The sequence below is a fragment of the Aquarana catesbeiana genome, linkage group LG12, assembly GCF_042186555.1.
Source record: "Aquarana catesbeiana isolate 2022-GZ linkage group LG12, ASM4218655v1, whole genome shotgun sequence".
NCBI classification, from domain to species: Eukaryota; Metazoa; Chordata; class Amphibia; order Anura; family Ranidae; genus Aquarana; species Aquarana catesbeiana.
Window position 1 is genome coordinate 7,135,086 of NC_133335.1, and position 22,000 is coordinate 7,157,085.

Here is a 22,000-nt window from a genome sequence, read left to right on the forward strand (position 1 = left end):
TTTGTCAGGATTCCATTGAAAAGGAGAATAAAGAGGAAGTGCACAGATCTACCAGGAAATCAGTGGGGGCAGGGAGGGGGGCGCGTGTATTTATGTCATAGAAAATGGTGTCACTAAGAAGTGTCCATCAATGGGAGAGAGAGAGAGAGAGGGGGGAGAGAGAGAGGGGGGGAGAAAGGGAGAGGGGAGGGGGAGAGAGAGAGAGGGGAGGGGGAGAGAGAGAGGGGGGAGGGGGGAGGGGGAGAGAGAGGGGGGGAGGGAGAGAGAGGGGGGGAGGGAGAGAGAGGGGGGGAGGGAGAGAGAGGGGGGGAGGGGGAGAGAGAGAGGGGGGAGGGGGAGAGAGGGAGAGAGAGGGGGGAGAGAGAGGGGGGGAGAGGGGGGGGGAGAGGGGGGGAGGGGGAGAGAGAGGGAGAGGGGGGAGGGGGAGAGAGAGAGAGGGGGGAGGGGGAGAGAGAGAGGGGAGAGAGAGGGGAGGGGGAGAGAAAGGGAGAGGGGGGAGGGGGAGAGAAAGGGAGAGGGGGGAGGGGGAGAGAGAGAGGGGAGAGAGAGGGGGGGAGAGGGGAGAGAGAGGGGAGGGGGAGAGAAAGGGGAGGGGGAGAGAGAGAGGGGGGAGGGAGAGAGAGGGGGGGAGAGGGGAGAGAGAGGGGAGGGGGGGGAGAGGGGAGAGAGAGGGGAGGGGGGGGGAGAGGGGAGGGGGAGAGAAAGGGGGAGGGGGAGAGAGAGAGAGAGAGAGAGGGGGGGAGAGGGGAGAGAGAGGGGGGGGAGAGGGGAGAGAGAGGGGAGGGGGAGAGAAAGGGAGAGGTGGGTTGAGAGAGGGGAGGGGGAGAGAGAGAGGGGGGAGAGAGAGAGAGGGGAGGGGGAGAGAGAGGGGGGGAGAGAGGAGGGGGAGAGAAAGGGAGAGGGGGGGTAGAGAGGGGGAGGGGGAGAGAGAGAGGGGGGAGGGGGAGAGGAGAGGGGGGGAGAGAGAGGGGAGGGGCAGAGAAAGGGAGAGGGGGGGTAGAGAGAGGGGAGGGGGAGAGAGAGCGAGAGAGGGGGGGAGAGGGGAGAGAGAGGGGAGGGGGAGAGAAAGGGAGAGGGGAGGGGGAGGGAGAGGGGGGTAGAGAGGGAGAGGGGGGTAGAGAGAGAGAGGGGGGTAGAGAGAGAGAGGGGGGTAGAGAGAGAGAGAGAGAGAGGGGAGGGGGAGAGAGAGGGGGGGAGAGGGGAGAGAGAGGGGAGGGGGAGAGAGAGGGGGGGAGAGGGGAGAGAAAGGGAGAGGGGGGGTAGAGAGAGGGGAGGGGGAGAGAGAGAGAGGGGGGAGGGGGAGAGAGAGAGGAGGGCGCTGTAGTTGCCGCCTCTTCCTAATGGCTCTGTAGATGGGCCTGTGGAATTTCAGCTAGTGTGGTCCCTAAGAGGCTCCTCTATGGAAAGTATACATAGGATTCTAGGATTTGTCACATTTTTAAGATGATGCTAATAGAAAAAATGATGACAGTTTACCAAATATGAATAATACGCTAAAATCCATCTACACAGCCGCACCCCGGATAAAACCAGGGAGAAGGAAGAAAACTGGGGGGGGGACCCCGGATACTAATTATGGGACTGTTACAGCTGTGTGGTTACAATGAGGCCTAAAACAACATTTTCTGACATACTGTATATATGATTACAAAGCTCACAGGGTCATAAATAAGTCCAAAACACCGAACCGGTAAACTAGTTTTAGAGAGAGGATGTTCTTTGGGGATTGTGCGGGGAGGAGTGACAAGTAAAGTGAGAGCTGGGAGAGTACAAAAGTGTATAGAAAACCTCCACATCGTATTACAAAGTAACCCAATGATAATTTCTATACACTTTTGTACTCTCTCAGCTCTCCCTTGTCACTCCTCCCCACACAATCCCCAAAGAACATCCTCTCTCTAATACTACTTGTACAATGGGATGTGGTAGGAGTTCTGGGAAACAACTCTCAGGTTCTCTTCAACTATCAAACCTATAAACTAGAGGCAGTAGTTGATGTTTACAGAATAAGGTGGTTTATTCTGATGCATTTTGCAGGCCTTTACTGCTTCATCACGGAATCCACAAAGGTATCTGAAAAGATCGAGCATTACAACACACTTCATTGTATGATATACAGGCGTCACCAAGCAGGTCCAGGACAAGTGGTGGGCAGAAGGGACGGCTGCCCTGGGCGCAGCATGTATAGTATGGATGGGGGTGGGGATCGGGGGCGCCGCAAGTTGCTTCTACTACTTCTGTCAGCCCCGTGCTGGAAGCAGCAAGGAGAGGAGGAGAGAGCCGGGGGGAGGTGCGGGCTGTGCTCTCTCTCTCCACTTCCTCCTCATGAGTTCGCACAGAATGAAGGGGGGGGAGGTGGGCGGCGTAGTTTGGAATCTTTGCCCAGGGCACTGGATGATCTTGTCCCCCGCCCTGTCATGGGGACAAGTATGGCAGTTATTTGCAAATGAGCAACAAAAATGAGGGGGGGGGGGGGGGGGGTGGTATAATTCTGTGCATTTTTTTGTTATGTATGTGACACTGAAAAAAGTAACAAGAATAATGAAAAGGAAATAAAAAATAACTATTTCGTATTTCTTGAATGTACGTATGATAAAAACATTGTATGCGCCGGCGTGTATGGGTAAGCACTGATGGACGGAAGCATCAACATTTTGATGAGTAAGGCCCCCCCTGGAGCCATTTATTGGTATGGCAGGCTGTATGCAGCAGGTAACCAGGCGTGGGGAAAACACCCGGAATTTTACACTGGGTATATTTTCAGCCCTTCGCAATCCGTGTGCAAGAAGCCTTTAACAACTTCAGCCCTGGAAGATTCCCCCCCCCCCATCTTCACGACCAGGCCATTTTTTTGCAGAACGGCACTGCATTAGTTTACCTGACATTTGCGCGGTCACACAAATAAAATTTAAATTTTTTTTCCCCCACAAATAGAGCTTTCTTTTGGTGGTATTTGATCACCTCTGTGGTTTTTATTTTTTTGCGCTATAAACAAAAAAAGACCTAAAATTTTGAAAAAAATACAATATTTTTTACTTTCTGCTATAAAACGCATCCAATAAAAAAAAATTAAAAATCTAATTTTTTCATCAGTTTAGGCCAATATTTATTCTGCTACATATTTTTGGTAAAAACAGATCCCATCAAGCGTATATTGATTGGTTTGCACAAATGTTATCGCGTCTACAAACTATGAGATATATGTAGTTTTTTTTTTTTTTGTTTTTTTTTTTTACTAGTTGTGATCAGCGATTTTTTGCTGGACAGTGACATTGTGGCAGACAAATCTGACACTAACTTACACTTTTTTGGGGACCAGTGACACCAATACAGTGATCAGTGCTTAAAATATGCACTGTCACTTCACTAATGACAATGTCAGGGAAGGGGTTAACGGGGCGATCAAAGGGTTAAATATGTTCCCTGGGAGTGATTACTGTGTGTGGGGGGAGGTGCTTTGACTGGGGGCGGGGGGGGGTGAAGACAGGGATCCGTGTTCCTGCTTAGCAGAAACACAAGATCTCCATCTTCCCCCTCTCACAAAACGGTGATCTGCCTTGTTTACATAGGCAGACCGCCGATCTGCCTCTCTCCTGAACGGTCGCCAGCTGCTGGTGAACTTTGGCTCCTGCTGTGTCCAATCACCTCACCGACATGGTCCAGACTGAAGAGAGTCCTAGAAGAGAGTCAGATGTTTGGTTATCAAGCCGGGTGGTCCACACCTGTATATGAGCTTCAGAAAGATGGACACACATCCGGTTGATCAGAGAAGGATGTGGAATTCCCTTCCACAGGCGGTGGTCTCAGCGGGGAGCATCGATAGTTTAAAGAAATGCTTAGATAAGCACCTGAATGACCGCAACATACAGGGATATACAATGTAATACTGACATATAATCACACACATAGGTTGGACTTGATGGACCCGGTGTGAATATTTGTACAATTCTTGTTATCTCTTTCACTTCAACCACTTGCTGACCGTCCGCCGCAGTTGTACTGAGGCAGAATGGCACGGCTGGGCGAAACAACGTTATGTAACGTCGCTTCGCCCTGTGGCCACTAGGGGGCGCTCCCCCCTCGCCCCCCGAGGCAATGCGAGTGCCCGGCGGTCGCGATCACCGCCCCCCCCCCCCCCCCCCGCCATTGCTCGGATTATTCGAATATTACTCGGATTAGACTCGAATTACTCGAATATTAAGAATAATTCATCATCTGTCTCAACCTTCTGCAGAAGGGGTTAACAAAGGGGAATGTGATCCCATTGCCGTTCTATAAGCAGTGACTGATGTATCATGCGATGGAAGGAAAGCTAATTCCCGGTGACGGGTCCACTTGGGTGTGTCATTCAGCGCACAGCGAGTGTATCGCATTCCCACATCTGATACAGATCAGGCGGTTAGCGGAGTGTGTCAGCACACTTTATGAGATGGCGTTATTGAAATGTATCCGCATAGAACGCCTTCGTCTCGTATTGCTGAGCGCCTCTGACATGGATGGCTGGGAAGACATAAGCTGCAGAGCAGCGCACACGCCTGCTGGTTGTGGAAGTGTGCCGAGCGCGCCGCGCCATGCTGGCCGCTTTCTGTACGTCTACATTTTATATCTGTTAGGAAATTCCCAGTCCCCTTGTTGATGGCTTCTCATCCCAATAAAGCAGTAATTATCGGCATCACGTTTTTTTGGCTTTGATATACAGTGACATAATGTTTTGGCAAAGCAGATTTGGGGTTTGGGGGGGGTTCTATTTCCACCGCCGTCTGTGCCCAACTTCAACTTTATCAAAACTGGAGTAGTTGTGCATGGCAACCAATCACCATCAGTCTTTCATTTTCAACTGAACAGATGGACAATGGAAGCGGATTGGTTGCTCCAGTATAGGGAAAGGAAAGTAGCGCTGTGCTGTTGAGTTGTTACAGGTAGAAGAAGTTGCATTTGAGAGAGAATAGTAAAATTGGGCCATTGAAGGGAAGATACGGTGGGCACGGAAAGTATTCAGACCCCCTTAAATTTTTCACTCTGTTATATTGCAGCCATTTGCTAAAATCATTTAAGTTGATTTTTTTCCTCATTAATGTACACACAGCCCCCCATATTGTACACACAGCACCCCATATTGTACACACAGCACCCCATATTGTACACACAGCCCCCCATATTGTACACACAGCACCCCATATTGTACACACAGCACCCCATATTGTACACACAGCCCCCCATATTGTACACACAGCACTCCATATTGTACACACAGCCCCCCATATTGTACACACAGCCCCCCATATTGTACACACAGCCCCCCATATTGTACACACAGCACCCCATATTGTACACACAGCCCCCCATATTGTACACACAGCCCCCCATATTGTACACACAGCACCCCATATTGTACACACAGCACCCCATATTGTACACACAGCACCCCATATTGTACACACAGCACCTCATATTGTACACACAGCACCCCATATTGTACACACAGCACCTCATATTGTACACACAGCACCCCATAATGTACACACAGCACCTCATATTGTACACACAACACCCCATATTGTACACACAGCTCCCCATATTGTACACACAGCACCCCATATTGACAGAAAAACACAGAATTGTTGACATTTTTGAGGATTTATTAAAAAAGAAAAACTGAAATATCACATGGTCCTAAGTATTCAGACCCTTTGCTCAGTATTTAGTAGAAGCCCCTTTTGATGAGTCTTTTTGGGAAAGATACAACAAGTTTTTCACACCTGGATTTGGGGATCCTCTGCCATTCCTCCTTGCAGATCCTCTCCAGTTCTGTCAGGTTGGATGGTAAACGTTGGTGGACGGCCATTTTTAGGTCTCTCCAGAGATGCTCAATTGGGTTTAAGTCAGGGCTCTGGCTGGGCCATTCAAGAACAGTCACGGAGTTGTTGTGAAGCCACTCCTTCATTATTTTAGCTGTGTACTTAGGGTCATTGTCTTGTTGGAAGGTAAACCTTCGGCCCAGTCTGAGGTCCTGAGCACTCTGGAGAAGGATTTGGTCCAGGATATCCCTGTACTTGGCCGCATTCATTTTTCCCTGGATTGTAACCAGTCGTCCTGTCCATGCAGCTGAAAAACACCCCCACAGCATGATGCTGCCACCACCATGCTTCACTGTTGGGACTGTATTGGACAGGTGATGAGCAGTGCCTGGTTTTCTCCACACATACCGCTTAGAATTAAGGCCAAAAAGTTCTATCTTGGTCTCATCAGACCAGAGAATCTTATTTCTCACCATCTTGGAGTCCTTCAGGTGTTTTTTAGCAAACTCCATGTGGGCTTTCATGTGTCTTGCACTAAGGAGAGGCTTCCGTCGGGCCACTCTGCCATAAAGCCCCGACTGGTGGAGGGCTGCAGTGATGGTTGACTTTCTACAACTTTCTCCCATCTCCCGACTGCATCTCTGGAGCTCAGCCACAGTGATCTTTGGGTTCTTCTTTACCGCTCTCACCAAGGCTCTTCTCCCCCGATAGCTCAGTTTGGCCGGACGGCCAGCTCTAGGAAGGGTTCTGGTCGTCCCAAATGTCTTCCATTTAAGGATTATGGAGGCGGCTGTGCTCTTAGGAACCTTAAGTGCAGCAGAAAGTTTGGCTGTAAGGGGGCACTCTGATGGGGACACCTGATGTAAGGGGGCACTCTGATGGGGACATCTGATGTAAGGGGACACTTGATGTCAGGGGGCACTATGATGGGGACACTTGATGTAAGGGGGCACTCTGATGGGGGCACTTGATGTAAGGGGCCACTCTGATGGGGACACTTGATGTAAGGGGGCACTCTGATGGGGACACTTGATGTAAGGGGGCACTTGATGTAAGGGGGCACTCTGATGGGGACACTTGATGTCAGGGGGCACTTGATGTCAGGGGGCAATTGATGTAAGTGGGCACTCTGATGGGGACACTTGATGTAAGGGGGCACGCTGATGGGGACACTTGATGTAAGGGGGCACGCTGATGGGGACACTTGATGTAAGGGGGCACGCTGATGGGGACACTTGATGTAAGGGGGCACGCTGATGGGGACACTTGATGTAAGTGGGCACTCTGATGGGGACACTTGATGTAAGGGGCACTCTGATGGGGACACTTGATGTAAGGGGGCACTCTGATGGGGACACTTGATGTAAGGGGGCACGCTGATGGGGACACTTGATGTAAGGGGGCACTCTGATGGGGACACTTGATGTAAGGGGGCACTCTGATGGGGACACTTGATGTAAGGGGCACTCTGATGGGGACACTTGATGTAAGGGGCACTCTGATGGGGACACTTGATGTAAGGGGCACTCTGATGGGGACATCTGATGTAAGGGGCAATCTGATGGGGACACTTGATGTAAGGGGGCACTTGATGTAAGGGGGCACGCTGATGGGGACACTTGATGTAAGGGGGCACGCTGATGGGGACACTTGATGTAAGGGGGCACGCTGATGGGGACACTTGATGTAAGGGGGCACGCTGATGGGGACACTTGATGTAAGGGGGCACGCTGATGGGGACACTTGATGTAAGGGGGCACTCTGATGGAGACACTTGATGTAAGGGGCACTCTGATGGGGACACTTGATGTAAGGGGCACTCTGATGGGGACATCTGATGTAAGGGGCAATCTGATGGGGACACTTGATGTAAGGGGGGACTTGATGTAAGGGGCCACTCTAATGGGGTCACTTGATGTCAGGGGGCACTTGATGTAAGGGGGCACTCTGATGGGGACACTTGATGTAAGGGGGCACTCTGATGGGGACACTTGATGTAAGGGGGCACTCTGATGGGGACACTTGATGTAAGGGGGCACTTGATGTAAGGGGGCACTCTGATGGGGACACTTGATGTAAGGGGGCACGCTGATGGGGACACTTGATGTAAGGGGGCACTCTGATGGGGACACTTGATGTAAGGGGCACTCTGATGGGGACACTTGATGTAAGGGGCACTCTGATGGGGACACTTGATGTAAGGGGCACTCTGATGGGGACATCTGATGTAAGGGGCAATCTGATGGGGACACTTGATGTAAGGGGGCACTTGATGTAAGGGGGCACTCTGATGGGGACACTTGATGTAAGGGGGCACGCTGATGGGGACACTTGATGTAAGGGGGCACGCTGATGGGGACACTTGATGTAAGGGGGCACGCTGATGGGGACACTTGATGTAAGGGGGCACGCTGATGGGGACACTTGATGTAAGGGGGCACGCTGATGGGGACACTTGATGTAAGGGGGCACGCTGATGGGGACACTTGATGTAAGGGGGCACGCTGATGGGGACACTTGATGTAAGGGGGCACTCTGATGGGGACACTTGATGTAAGGGGCACTCTGATGGGGACACTTGATGTAAGGGGGCACTCTGATGGGGACACTTGATGTAAGGGGGCACGCTGATGGGGACACTTGATGTAAGGGGGCACGCTGATGGGGACACTTGATGTAAGGGGGCACTCTGATGGAGACACTTGATGTAAGGGGCACTCTGATGGGGACACTTGATGTAAGGGGCACTCTGATGGGGACATCTGATGTAAGGGGCAATCTGATGGGGACACTTGATGTAAGGGGGGACTTGATGTAAGGGGCCACTCTAATGGGGTCACTTGATGTCAGGGGGCACTTGATGTAAGGGGGCACTCTGATGGGGACACTTGATGTAAGGGGGCACTCTGATGGGGACACTTGATGTAAGGGGGCACTCTGATGGGGACACTTGATGTAAGGGGGCACTCTGATGGGGACACTTGATGTAAGGGGGCACGCTGATGGGGACACTTGATGTAAGGGGGCACTCTGATGGGGACACTTGATGTAAGGGGCACTCTGATGGGGACACTTGATGTAAGGGGCACTCTGATGGGGACACTTGATGTAAGGGGCACTCTGATGGGGACATCTGATGTAAGGGGCAATCTGATGGGGACACTTGATGTAAGGGGGCACTTGATGTAAGGGGGCACGCTGATGGGGACACTTGATGTAAGGGGGCACGCTGATGGGGACACTTGATGTAAGGGGGCACGCTGATGGGGACACTTGATGTAAGGGGGCACTCTGATGGGAACATTTGTTGTAAAGAGGGACTCTGATGGGGACACTTGATGTAAGGGGGCACTCTGATGGGGACACTTGATGTAAGGGGCACTCTGATGGGGACACTTGATGTAAGGGGCACTCTGATGGGGACACTTGATGTAAGGGGCACTCTGATGGGGACATCTGATGTAAGGGGCAATCTGATGGGGACACTTGATGTAAGGGGGCACGCTGATGGGGACACTTGATGTAAGGGGGCACTCTGATGGGGATAACTGATCATATGTAAGGGGTCATTCTAATGGGAACATTTGATGTAAAGAGGGACTCTGATGGGGACCCCCTTGCATAGCTGCGGCTTTTCCTGGGCAGCCTTCTTCCATCGGCACAGTGATTTGAAGGTAATTGTTGGTTTTCATTCTCTGACTCAGTTTGAAGTTGGGAATGTTCTGATTGGATGTCAGGAAGTTGTCGGTGACATGAGAGCGTGGTGACATGGTATCACCATCCCGGAGTCATGTCTTCTGATGGTGCTGCTGTTGCCTGGGGCAGAATAGATGTTGTAAATGTGAAATGATTTCTCGGAGAGGTGCGCTCATTGAAATCTCTCGCTTCACGCGTTTCGAGCTCGCCTGCGGGAAACATCCCGCCATAGGAAGATATCGTGCCGGCAGGATGGACTCTGATAGAGCTGGAAGAGATCTTTGACATCATCAAAATGTTTATTGCTGATTTGAAATGTCACTGTGCTGTGCGTGTGAAATGCATTCTAGATGATGGGGGGAGGGGGGGCACGTTGAAGGTCACACTGACCCCATCACATTACCCGGGCTCCTGTCTGTAGGCTGCCATGGGATTTGTATGTCTGTCCATCCAGTCCTGAGATTTACACAGCTCTGTCGCACAGCACCTGATTGCCTGTAAGTACAGGCATTGTCCTTCCTGCAGCCTGTGATCAGACAGTGAAAGGAACAGCAGCAGACTGATGAGTTCATCTTTCTTTAGCTCTGCTATCTCCTTCTATCAGCACGCTCCTTGTTAGTACATGAGCACTGCAGGACAGCTGATTGGCTCCTTGTGCTGTTTCTTCCACTACCAGTCTGAGCTCTGCTGTACTGCAAAGAATTTTTATAAAAACGTGTTTAGTTCAGCTTTAAGTTTTCATGTCACGGCGGCACTCCATCACGCCTAAAAAATACGATTACATTTCTATAGGAGGGAGTGAAGACGCCGACCCATCAGGTTCAACCCAAAAAATAATCGAAAATTTTTTTTTGCAGAACGCCGAGCTACAACTACGCCCCGAACCCGGACAAGCACTGGATCATGAGGTACACCGGCGCCATGATGCCCATCCACATGCAGTTCACCAACTTGCTGCAGAGGAGGCGCCTGCAGACCCTGATGTCCGTGGAGGACTCCATGGAGCAGGTAGGGCTCAGGAGTGGGGGAGGGGAGAAAATGCCATCATGTCCCATAGAAAGAAGACTTTTCAGCAGTGTTCGTTTTGGCAGCAAATTTCAAGTTAGTTTTAGTCCCATTTTAATCTTCTGCGATTTGTTTTTAGTTTTAGTCGCATTTAGTCAACTAAATCTCCAGTACATTTTAGTCATCTAAAATCTAATGAGTGTAATTAAATTGTAATTTATCATTTCTCTATAATTTCCTCACTCATTATATACTTCTGGAGGGAAAAATCTAATCGGTTATTGTTTATGGTATTGAGGTATGAACATGACCTACAGACCAGTGCTAATATTGAAGTCACATTTCAATTTAGTTTTAGTCTTAGTCTTTTGACTAAAATGGCGTTTTAGTTTTAGTCATATTTTAGTCATCTCAATTGTTTTAGTTTTAGTCGTATTTTAGTCGACTAAAACAGTATTCATTTAGTCGACTAAAATGTTTTAGTGGACGGAATTAGCACTGCTTTTCAGGATCCCAATGAGTTTCCTGTTAAATAGGATTCATTTTCTGAAATCAGTCATGACTTAATTTTGGAATGTAACAATGAATTAGTAGTAAAAGTACTGTTATAATTATTATTACTAGTATTTTTTTTATTGTTAGTAGTAGTATTGGTGTGTTTGATTATTTATTCTTTAGTTATGTTTTTTATCAATATTAGTTGTAGTATTATGTTATTTGTAGTGTTAGTATTAATAGTAATAACAATAATACAAATAACCCCAATACTATTGTCACTATTTTATTATTTTTATTACTACTGCTGTATTATAATAATAATAATGGCATAGTATTAGTGTTATATGTATAATATACAAATTACACTAATACTACCACCATTATTATTATTATTCTACAAATAACACTAATATAAACTTCTTATTATTGGTGGTGGTAGTACTATTAGTGTTATTTGTATTATTATCCTTATTATATTTATATATGTACAAAGAACACTAATACCACTACCAATATTATTAATATAATAATGTAGCAGTAGTGTTAATAGTAATAATGTTCTTTGTACATATATAAATAGAAGGATAATAATACAAATAACACTAATAGTACTACAACCACCAATAATATTACTGCGTTTATATTAATAATGGTGGAAGTATTAGTGTTATTTGTATATTATTATTATTATAATGTAGCAGTAGTGTTAATATTAATAATAATATTGGTAGTATTAGTGTTATTTGTATAATATTATTATTATTATTATTATTTAAATAACACTAATACTACTGCCAATAATATAATTATATAATTAAATATAATTAATATAATTATTATTATAACGGAGCAGTAGTGTTAATATTCATAATAATATTGGTAGTTGTGTTATTTGTATATTATTATTATTATTATTATTATTATTATTATACAAATAACACTAATACTACTGTCAATAATATTATAAAGTAGCAGTAGTGTTAATAATAATAATATTGGCAGTAGTATTAGTGTTCTTTGTACATATATAAATATATAAGGATAATAATACAAAATACCAATAATAAGTTATTATATTAAGTTTTAGGGCCCTTAGGCAAAGGGAGGGACAGAGGGGATTTTCTTGGTACCGTCAAGAACTTTACAATGGCATAAACTAAAATAAAAATCTTTATTACAATAATGCAAAAGATATACAAATATTCCACAATAATATCAAGAATTAAAATTGGCCCATTACAGCGGCTTCACTGTGACTCTAATATTTTTCCCGTATTATTGAACACAATATACAGTATAGATGATATGTGCAGGTAGCCAATACTCAACATGTTTTATGGTTTGAACCTCTTCCTCAGGAGTTCAGAAATGGGAGGACAATAATCCTACAACAGACAAATATACACATATGTAATCAATAAAGTATACATAAACATTTCAGTGATGCTTTAAACGATTGAAATGTTTATGTATACTTTATTGATTACATATGTGTATATTTGTCTGTTATAGGATTATTGTCCTCCCATTTCTGAACTCCTGAGGAAGCGGTTCAAACCATAAAACATGTTGAGTATTGGCTACCTGCACATATCATCTATATTGTGCTCAATAACACGGGAAAAATATTTACAGTGAAGCCGCTGTAATAAGTCACTTTTAATTCTTGATTTTATTGTGGAATAATTGTATATTTTTTTGTATAATTGTAATAAAGGTTTTTGATTTTATGCCATTGTAAAGTTCTTGACGGTACCAAGAAAATCCTCTCTGCCCCTCCTTTCTCCTTCCCTTTTGCCTAGAGGCCTAAAACCTAAAGAGGAACTGCAGTCTGCTGACATAATTTGTAATAAAAAACATCTTCGCCATTCTGAAACTTCCCTCCAACTACTTTGCATATTATTTTATATATACTGTGATTCTGTACTTGCCAAATAGGCTGCAGAAATCTCCCACCCTCGAGCCTGGCTGCAACCATTTTAACTGTGGGCAGCTGAAGCTGCTGCCTGTTCACTTCCTAGATTTACACCGACACACAGAGGCACACCTCCAGCTCTGATTGGCCCTCTTATGACTCATCCTCCCCTCCATTCCTGGGACACTCTCAGAGAGAGAGCTGTGCATGATGTCATAAGCCTAGGCCAATGACCAGACAGGAAACAGGAAGTGGGCTGTATAAGGGATTTACTGGCAGAAAAAAAAGTTTTACTATCCAAAGTTAAAACAACAACAAGGGCAGAAGATTTAATAGATGAAAAAATGACTGAAGAGTCGCTTTTAATAGATCAGGATGGAGGTACCTTGTTCAGGATTTGCTATTGGTGAGAGCCCTTATGTCATCTTTAATAGGTTTATATTTGTGTTATTTGTGGAATAATAAAGGCAGTAGTGCCTAGTGTTATTTGTATGTTCATATTGTTGTTATTATTATTATTAGCAATATTATTAGTGTTATTTGTATAATACTACTAATAATGATATACACATAACACTACTGATAATAATAGCTGTAGTATTAGTGTTTGTTTTTGTTTTTTAATTCTTCGTAATAATTATAACCATAATCTACAAATAACACCAGTATTAATATATTTTTTTGTTTCATAAATTTTAATATATTAGTGTTTATAATTATTTTGCCACTATTATTAGTGTTATTTGCATAATACTACTACTACTAATAATGATGATATACAAATAACACTACTGATAAAAATAGCCATATTATATGTGTTTTTTTTTTTTGTTTTTGTGTTTTATTCTTCGCAATAATTATTATAACAATAATCTACAAATAACACCAATATTAATATATTTTTTTGTTTCATAAATTTTAATATAATATTAACAATCATAATAAGGACAGTAGTATTAGTGTTTGATTATTATTATTTTGCCACTATTATTAGTGTTATTTGTATAATACTACTACTACTACAACACAAATAACACTACTGATAATAATAATAGCCACATTATGTGTGTTTTTGTGTTTTTGTTTTTTTTTTGTTTTTTATTCTTCGTAATAATTATTATAACAATAATCTACAAATAACACCAATATTAATATATTTTTTTTGTTTTATAAATTTTAATATTAACAATCATAATAAGGACGGTAGTATTAGTGTTTGATTTGCCACTATTATTAGTGTTATTTGTATAACAATAATAATAATAATAATCGTATTAATAGCAGCAGTAGTATTAGTGTAATTGTTTTTTTTTATTTTAGTAGTTCTGTAATTCAGAGTCTATTTATATTCTGGGTATATATATATCCTGTCCTGTCTGGACAATGTTGCAGATTAGTGTAGACTTTCTGTAAGTGCAAAGAAAGTGGTTGAAGTTTTCATGTTTGGATACACTTTAGCGCATGCTAAATCGTGCTTGGGGCATGCTAAAATGACGTAGGATAATAGTAATTAAAGGGCCACTTTAGCATGCCCTCAGTGCACTTTAAGTAAAGCCCCATAGGACTTTCAGTTTAAATCCTCGAAGTAAATTCCAGCTTTATGAAAACATGAAAAGCGCGGAGTCTTACAGCTTGGCTTCTGTAGAGTAGGAAGGCCTTTTCCCTTCCAGCAAGCTTCAGAGAAAGACGCTTGCTCTCTGTGTGGAAGCAGTGGTCTCTCTGCAGAGGTCTGACACACTCATTTGCTGAGCTTGAGCTCTCCAGTCAGCTCGGTTTATTCTGCTTGCTTTTAGTTTTAATGTAAGCCAACCAGTGAAAGAATTAGGCGGGCCACAGAAAGTTCCAGTAATGGCAATGGGTGCTAATTATTTGTTGTTGATAGACATAGAATAGATTGAATTGGGGAAAATAGCACATTATGGCCACTAGATGGAGACAAGGATCATAAGATATAACTTGGTCACTATGGTTGCAGCTCCATCTTGTGGCCAAATAGTGGTAATTTCCCCAAACTATTTTTCTTTTTTATAAATGAATAACGTTCAACTTGGAGAGAAAAGAGCCAAATAACATTCGATTTTGCTCAGATGTACACAGAACATATTCCTCGTGCCCAGATAAACACAGGAATTAAAGCCTGACGGACTCTAACCCTTCACTGAAGCTGCAGGTCGCGGAATTTTCTGGACGTCACACGCAGTCGGCGGATCGTTTTTTTTGCAGTTGTTTCTCACTGTCGTTCCTCTCCACCGACCCATTAATAATTTATGAGTTCTCCGTCTTTATGATTTTAGTTTACGTTTTCTCCCCACAATGCCGGGAGCGTTAAAACGTGTTTTGTTAAAATTATGAGCAGACGGACGCGGCCTTTCCTTCTCGCTAATGTTTTATTAATCTGCACAATAGACAATTTATTGTTTTTATTTACTGAGTTAATAAAAGTGCGGCCGATCGTGTCTGCTCACCCCGCCGAGGAACGCGCCGCGAATATTGATGTACTTTGGCTACTCGGATGATTCTGTTCTCTGAACCTCACGTGTCCGGGGTGCCGGGTTCCATCCGAGGAATGGAGCACCTCGTCTTCCCCTGATCTCCCCAATATTGGTTCGGCCCATAAAATGTACTGATATCAAGTGGACCTAAAAAACCAGATCGAGATTAATGGTCACTCTTCCAGGTATTCCCTCCCACAGAGATCACAGGACCCCTTACAATCCCTTCATCTGCTTTTCAGTTCTAAAGGAGGGCACCAACTTTGTTCAGGCATCATCCGGGGTCACCGTCTACTTCTGGGACCTAAATGCCTGTTCAGAGATGACATAATCGTGTAAATCCTGCTGCCTGTGCAGATTTTGGTTGCATTCGCAAATGTCTTACAAGATCAGCCCCTGCTGCAGCCTCTCACCTTGTGACTCTCTACAAAGTTACAATGTTGCAGCCTCTCACCTTGTGACTCTCTACAAAGTTACAATGTTGTAGCCTCTCACCTTGTGACTCTACAAAGTTACAATGTTGCAGCCTCTCACCTTGTGACTCTCTACAAAGTTACAATGTTGCAGCCTCTCATCTTGTGACTCTCTACAAAGTTACAATGTTGCAGTCTCTCACCTTGTGACTCTCTACAAAGTTACAATGTTGTATCCTCTCACCTTGTGACTCTCTACAAAGTTACAATGTTGTATCCTCTCACCTTGTGACTCTACAAAGTTACAATGTTGCAGTCTCTCACCTTGTGACTCTCTACAAAGTTACAATGTTGCAGCCTCTCACCTTGTGACTCTACAAAGTTACAATGTTGCAGCCTGAGGTCTTCCTCAGGTATGCACAGATAGAACAGAACAAGATAGTTAATATCATGTCCATTGCCATGTCTTATAGAAGGAAGGTTTGCATTGTTTAGATATATATATATATATAACAGATTTTTTTTTAATATATACTGCTTTCTCGCTCATAAAGGATCACCCCACCCAAAAAGAGGCCCCTGACCATGAGGAGGTGGTTAACCCCTCCACCATTGGCCATGGTTCTGGGTGGAGTGACCATGAATACCTCTCCTGAGGCTTCCTATCTGAGCCTATGTAATAATATTATTATTATTCAGGATTTATGTTTTATTATACAGGATTTATATTATTATACAGGCTTTATATTATTATTATACAGGATTTATAATATACAGTATTTAAATATTATTATTATTATACAAGATTTATATAGTAATATACAGGTTTTATATAGTAGTAGTAGTAGTATTAACATTAATAACACTAGATAAAACCTGTATAATACTATATAAATCCTGTATAATATTAATAATAGTTAAAGGAGAAGTCCAGCCAAAGCTCGTTTGACGTCACCAATGTCAGTCCAGGCACGGCGTTATCGTGACAATGGACGTCTGGATCCTCCAGGTGCCTGGACTGATGCCTGTCTCAGCCTCTCAGCGAGCCGCTGAGATCCTCAGATGGGCCCGCTCCCCGCCCCTTCTACAACTCAGAGCTCTGCAGCTCTCTGCTCACGGAGCTGTGAAACCGAGTGATCGACAATGTTTTCAATCGCTCGTTTTTTAGTGCAGAGGCCCCAGGGGACAGATGCTGCATCCTCCTAGGTAAGGTATGAATCTTAAAAAAAAAAAAAAATGTTTCCTTTAAATTTTGTATATGTAATGCCATATAAACCCTGTATAATAAATAAATCCTGTATAATAGTAGTAGTATTGATATATAAATACTTTATAATAATATTATGTTATATAGGATTTATATTAGTATTATACAGGATTTATAGATGATTATTATACAAGATTTATAGATTATTATTATACAGGATTTATTGGTTATTATTCATTTTTATTATTATTATACAGGATTTATATATTATTGATTTATATAGCGCTAACAGTTTGCACAGCACTTTACAATATAAAGGGAGACGGCACAGTTACAATACAGTTAAATACAAAAGGAATAGGAGTTTTTTTTGCTGTGTTTGCAGATCTACAACATGCTGGTAGAGATGGGGGAGATCGATAACACGTATATCATCTACACATCCGATCACGGATATCACATCGGACAGTTCGGATTGGTGAAAGGGAAATCCATGCCATATGAATTTGACATCCGGGTGCCCTTCTATATCCGAGGGCCAAACGTGGAAGCCGGATCACTGTAAGTGCTTGAACTCCCCTAAAGAATCTGCTTGTTTGGTGGGGGACCCCAATGCCTCAAATCTGACCTCTTCCTTGGTGGGGGACCCCAACGCCCCAAATCTGACCTCTTGTTTGGTGGGGGACCCCAACGGCCCAAATCTGACCTCTTGTCTGGTGGGGGACCCCAATGGCCCGAATCTGACCTCCTGTCTGGTGGGGGACCCCAACGGCCCGAATCTGACCTCCTGTCTGGTGGGGGACCCCAACGGCCCGAATCTGACCTCTTGTCTGGTGGGGGAACCCAACGGCCCGAATCTGACCTCTTGTCTGGTGGGGGACCCCAATGCCCCCAATCTGACCTCTTGTCTGGTGGGGGACCCCAATGCCCCCAATCTGACCTCTTGCTTGGTGGGGGACCCCAACGCCCACCAATCTGACCTCAGTGACCGCCATTTTATTTCTTCCTTATGTCTGCAGCAATCCGCACATCGTGTTGAACATCGACCTGGCCCCGACCATCCTGGACATCGCTGGGTTGGACATTCCTCCAGAAATGGATGGAAAATCCATCCTGAAACTGCTGGACACGGAGAGGCCGGTGAACAGGTGAGTAGACCTATACGGGGTGTACGAGGGGGTGCGGGGGAAGAACAATGTCACACTGTAACCTTTTGGGGGTTTAAGGCTCCGTTCACACTTGTGGGACTTATCATGGGACTTTGAGGTCCAAAGTCACAGGACAAGTCGCAGCCCAGACTTTTTCAATGTCACGTGTTCAAATCGGTGCAACTTAGAAAAGGTGCCTGCACTACTTTGATGTGACTTTTGATCCAGAAATGTAAAGTCACCCACCAAAGTCGCACTGGAAATCGTGTGACTGGAGCCTAAAGCCAAACTCCTGACCGACGTGAAAGAAACAAATCAATGCAACTCTGTAACCAATAAATTGATTTTAACCGCTTCCTGACCAGCCGCGGTCATTATATTGCGGCAGGTCGGCTCTTTCCTGCGAATCGCCGTAGCTGTAGGTCGGCTCATTTTTAAGAGCGAAAGCAGGCGCTCTGCACGGCGGGGGACCCGATGTGTGTGTCTGATAATTTGGGGGGGATTTGTGTTGGGGGGGGGGGGGGGGGGGGGATTTGTGCTAGGAGGGGGGATTAGGGGGGTTTGTGCTGGAAGAGATCATATAGTAGAGGTAGGTGTAAGGTTTGCCACCTCATCCCTTTAAAAACGAACACATATGAATGACTCAGGTTCTGTGGGTGATTAAAGTGGTAATTAAACTTGGTGCCTTATCTGCATTTAATTTGCCTCAGAGCCCGAGTTATTCATATGTGTTCGGGTTTAAAGGGATGAGGTGGCAACCTTAAATGGGGGGGAATTGTGCTAGGAGGGGACTTTTTTTTTGGGAGGGGTTGTGTTTGCGGGGGAAATGATGTGGTGGGGAGGATTTGTACTAGCAGCGGGGGACTTGGGGGTTTGTGCTAGAAGAGGTCATACGGTAAGAGAAGGGATGGGAATTGTGCTAGGAGGGGACATATTTTTAGGGAGAGCTGCGGCTCTGTGGTGTGTCGGAGGGGGTTGCGGGTCTGTGGTGGGTCGGAGGGGTTTGCGGGTCTGTGGTGGGTCAGAGGGGTTTGCGGGTCTGTGGTGGGTCAGAGGGGGTTGCGGGTCTGCGGTGGGTCGGAGGGGGTTGCGGGTCTGTGGTGGGTCGGAGGGGGTTGCGGGTCAGAGGGGGTTGCGGCTCTGCGGCGGGTCGAGGGGGCTGTGGCTCTGCGGCGAGTCGAGGGGGGGTTAAGGCTCTGCGGTGAGTCGAGGGGGTTTGCGGCTCTGCGGTGAGTCGAGGGGGTTTGCGGCTCTGCGGTGAGTCGAGGGGGTTTGCGGCTCTGCGGTGGGGCTGGGGCTCTGCGGTGGGGCTGGGGCTCTGCGGTGGGGCTGGGGCTCTGCGGTGGGGCTGGGGCTCTGCGGCGGGTCGAGGGGGCTGGGGCTCTGCGGCGGGTCGAGGGGGCTGGAGCTCTGCGGCGGATGAAGGGGGCTGCGGCTCTGCGGGGAGTTGAAGGGGCCGTGGGTCTGTGTGCGTCGGAAGGCTGCAGGTTCTATGTACAGTGACTGGAAGTGTTGACTTGTTAATTGTTCCCCCATACAGGTTTCAAGTGCACAAAAAAGTGAAGGTGTGGAGAGATTCGTTCCTGGTGGAGCGCGGGTGAGTTGTGACCTCTACATATTTATTATATAATTAGAGCCCCCCCTAGGAGCTGCAGATGGACAACGGGGTAGGAAAAGTATGAATCTGTTTATCTTTACAGGTACCTTTTGTATCTGCTAATAGAAGGTGGTTGGTGAGGGTGGGAGGGGGTCCCGGATACAGAATGTAGATATGTAGATATTTGCTGTCCTCCAGGTGGTGGCGGGACAGATGCGGTCACTTTCCGCCACAAACCCCAATCTTATTCCTCTTCTCCTGTCCACATATTAGTAAACTGCTGCATAAGAGAGAGGTGGAGAGTCCAGATGCCCAAGAGGAGAACTTTCTACCCAAATACCAGCGAGTCAAAGACTTGTGCCAACGAGCCGAATACCAGACGGCCTGCGAGCAGCTGGGACAGGTAATTAGCCACAATCCTCCTCACCAGCTAACAATCCTCTGTGAGTTCTGATCCTAATATTGATGTACAAAACTTCTATACTTTACCTTTTAAAACTGACTTCTAACCCTTTCAGCCCCCCCCCCCGTACTCCCCATTTCTGGTGTGTGCTATATATATATATATATATATATATATATATATATATGTGTGTATACACACACACAGTATCTCACAAAAATAAGTACACCCCTCAGTCACATTTGTGTAAATCTTTTCTTCTATCTTTTCATGTGACAACACTGAAGAAATGACACTTGTCTACAATGTAAAGTAGTGAGTGTACAGCTTGTATAACAGTGTAAATTTGCTGTCCCCTCAAAATAACTCAACACACAGTCATTAATGTCTAAACCGCTGGCAACAAAAGTGAGTACACCCCTAAGTGAAAATGTCCAAATTGGGCCCAATCAGCCATTTTCCCTCCCCGGTGTCATGTGACTCGTTAGTGTTACAAGGTCTCAGGTGTGAATGGGGAGCAGGTGTGTTAAATTTGGTGTTATCGCTCTCACTCTTACTGGTCACCGGAAGTACAATATGGCACCTCATGGCAAAGAACTCTCTGAGGATCTAAAAAAAAGAATGGTTGCTCTACATAAAGATGGCCTAGGCTATAAGAAGATTGCCAAGACCCTGAAACTGAGCTGCAGCACGGTGGACAAGACCATACAGCGGTATAATAGGACAGGTTCCACTCAGAACAGGCCTCGCCATGGTCCACCAAAGAAGTTGAGGTCACGTGCTCAGCGTCATATCCAGAGGTTGTCTTTGGAAAATAGATGTATGAGTGCTGCCAGCATTGCTGCAGAGGTTGTAGAGGTGGGGGGTCAGTCTGTCAGTGCTCAGACCATACGCCGCACACTGCATCAAATTGGTTTGCATGGCTGTCATCCCAGAAGGAAGCCTCTTCTAAAGATGATGCACAAGAAAGTCCACAAACAGTTTGCTGAAGACAAGCAGACTAAGGACATGGATTACTGGAACCATGTCCTGTGGTCTGATGAGACCAAGATAAACTTATTTGGTTCAGATGGTGACAAGCGTGTGTGGGGGCAACCAGGTGAGGAGGACAGACAAGTGTATCTTGCCTACAGTCAAGCATGGTGGCGGGAGTGTCATGGTCTGGGGCTGCATGAGTGCTGCCGACACTGGGGAGCTACAGATCATTGAGGGGACCATGAATGCCAACATGTACTGTGACATACTGAAGCAGAGCATGATCCCCTCCCTTCAGAGACTGGGCCGCAGGGCAGTATTCTAACATAACGACCCCAAACACACCTCCAAGACCACCACTGCCTTGCTAAAGAAGCTGAAGGTAAAGGTGATGGACTGGCCAAGCATGTCTCCAGACCTAAACCCTATTGAACATCTGTGGGACATCCTCAAACAGAAGGTGGAGGAGTGCAAGGTCTCTAACATCCACCAGCTCTGTGATGTCGTCATGGAGGAGTGGAAGAGGACTCCAGTGACAACCTGTGAAGCTCTGGTGACCTCCATGCCCAAGAGGGTTAAGGCAGTGCTGGAAAATAATGGTGGCCACACAAAATATTGACACTTTGGGCCCATTTTGGACATTTTCACTTAGGGGTGTACTGACTTTTGTTGCCAGCGGTTTAGACATTAATGGCTGTGTGTTGAGTTATTTTGAGGGGACAGCAAATTTACACTGTTATACAAGCTGTACACTCACTACTTTACATTGTAGACAAGTGTCATTTCTTCAGTGTTGTCACATGAAAAGATAGAAGAAAAGATTTACACAAATGTGACTGAGGGGTGTACTTAC

General features: G+C 45.5%; 1 protein-coding gene across 1 annotated transcript in view; it reads left to right on the top strand.

Moving 5' to 3' along the window:
* SULF2 (sulfatase 2) overlaps window positions 1-22,000 on the top strand; it is a gene marked incomplete in the record, with an annotated part of 261,880 nt that overhangs the window by 205,492 nt on the left and 34,388 nt on the right. The window contains 5 exon segments of the mRNA XM_073607195.1: window positions 10,352-10,502; window positions 17,410-17,585; window positions 18,044-18,172; window positions 19,713-19,769; window positions 20,043-20,172. Of these exon segments, the coding sequence (XP_073463296.1) occupies window positions 10,352-10,502; window positions 17,410-17,585; window positions 18,044-18,172; window positions 19,713-19,769; window positions 20,043-20,172 (643 nt within the window).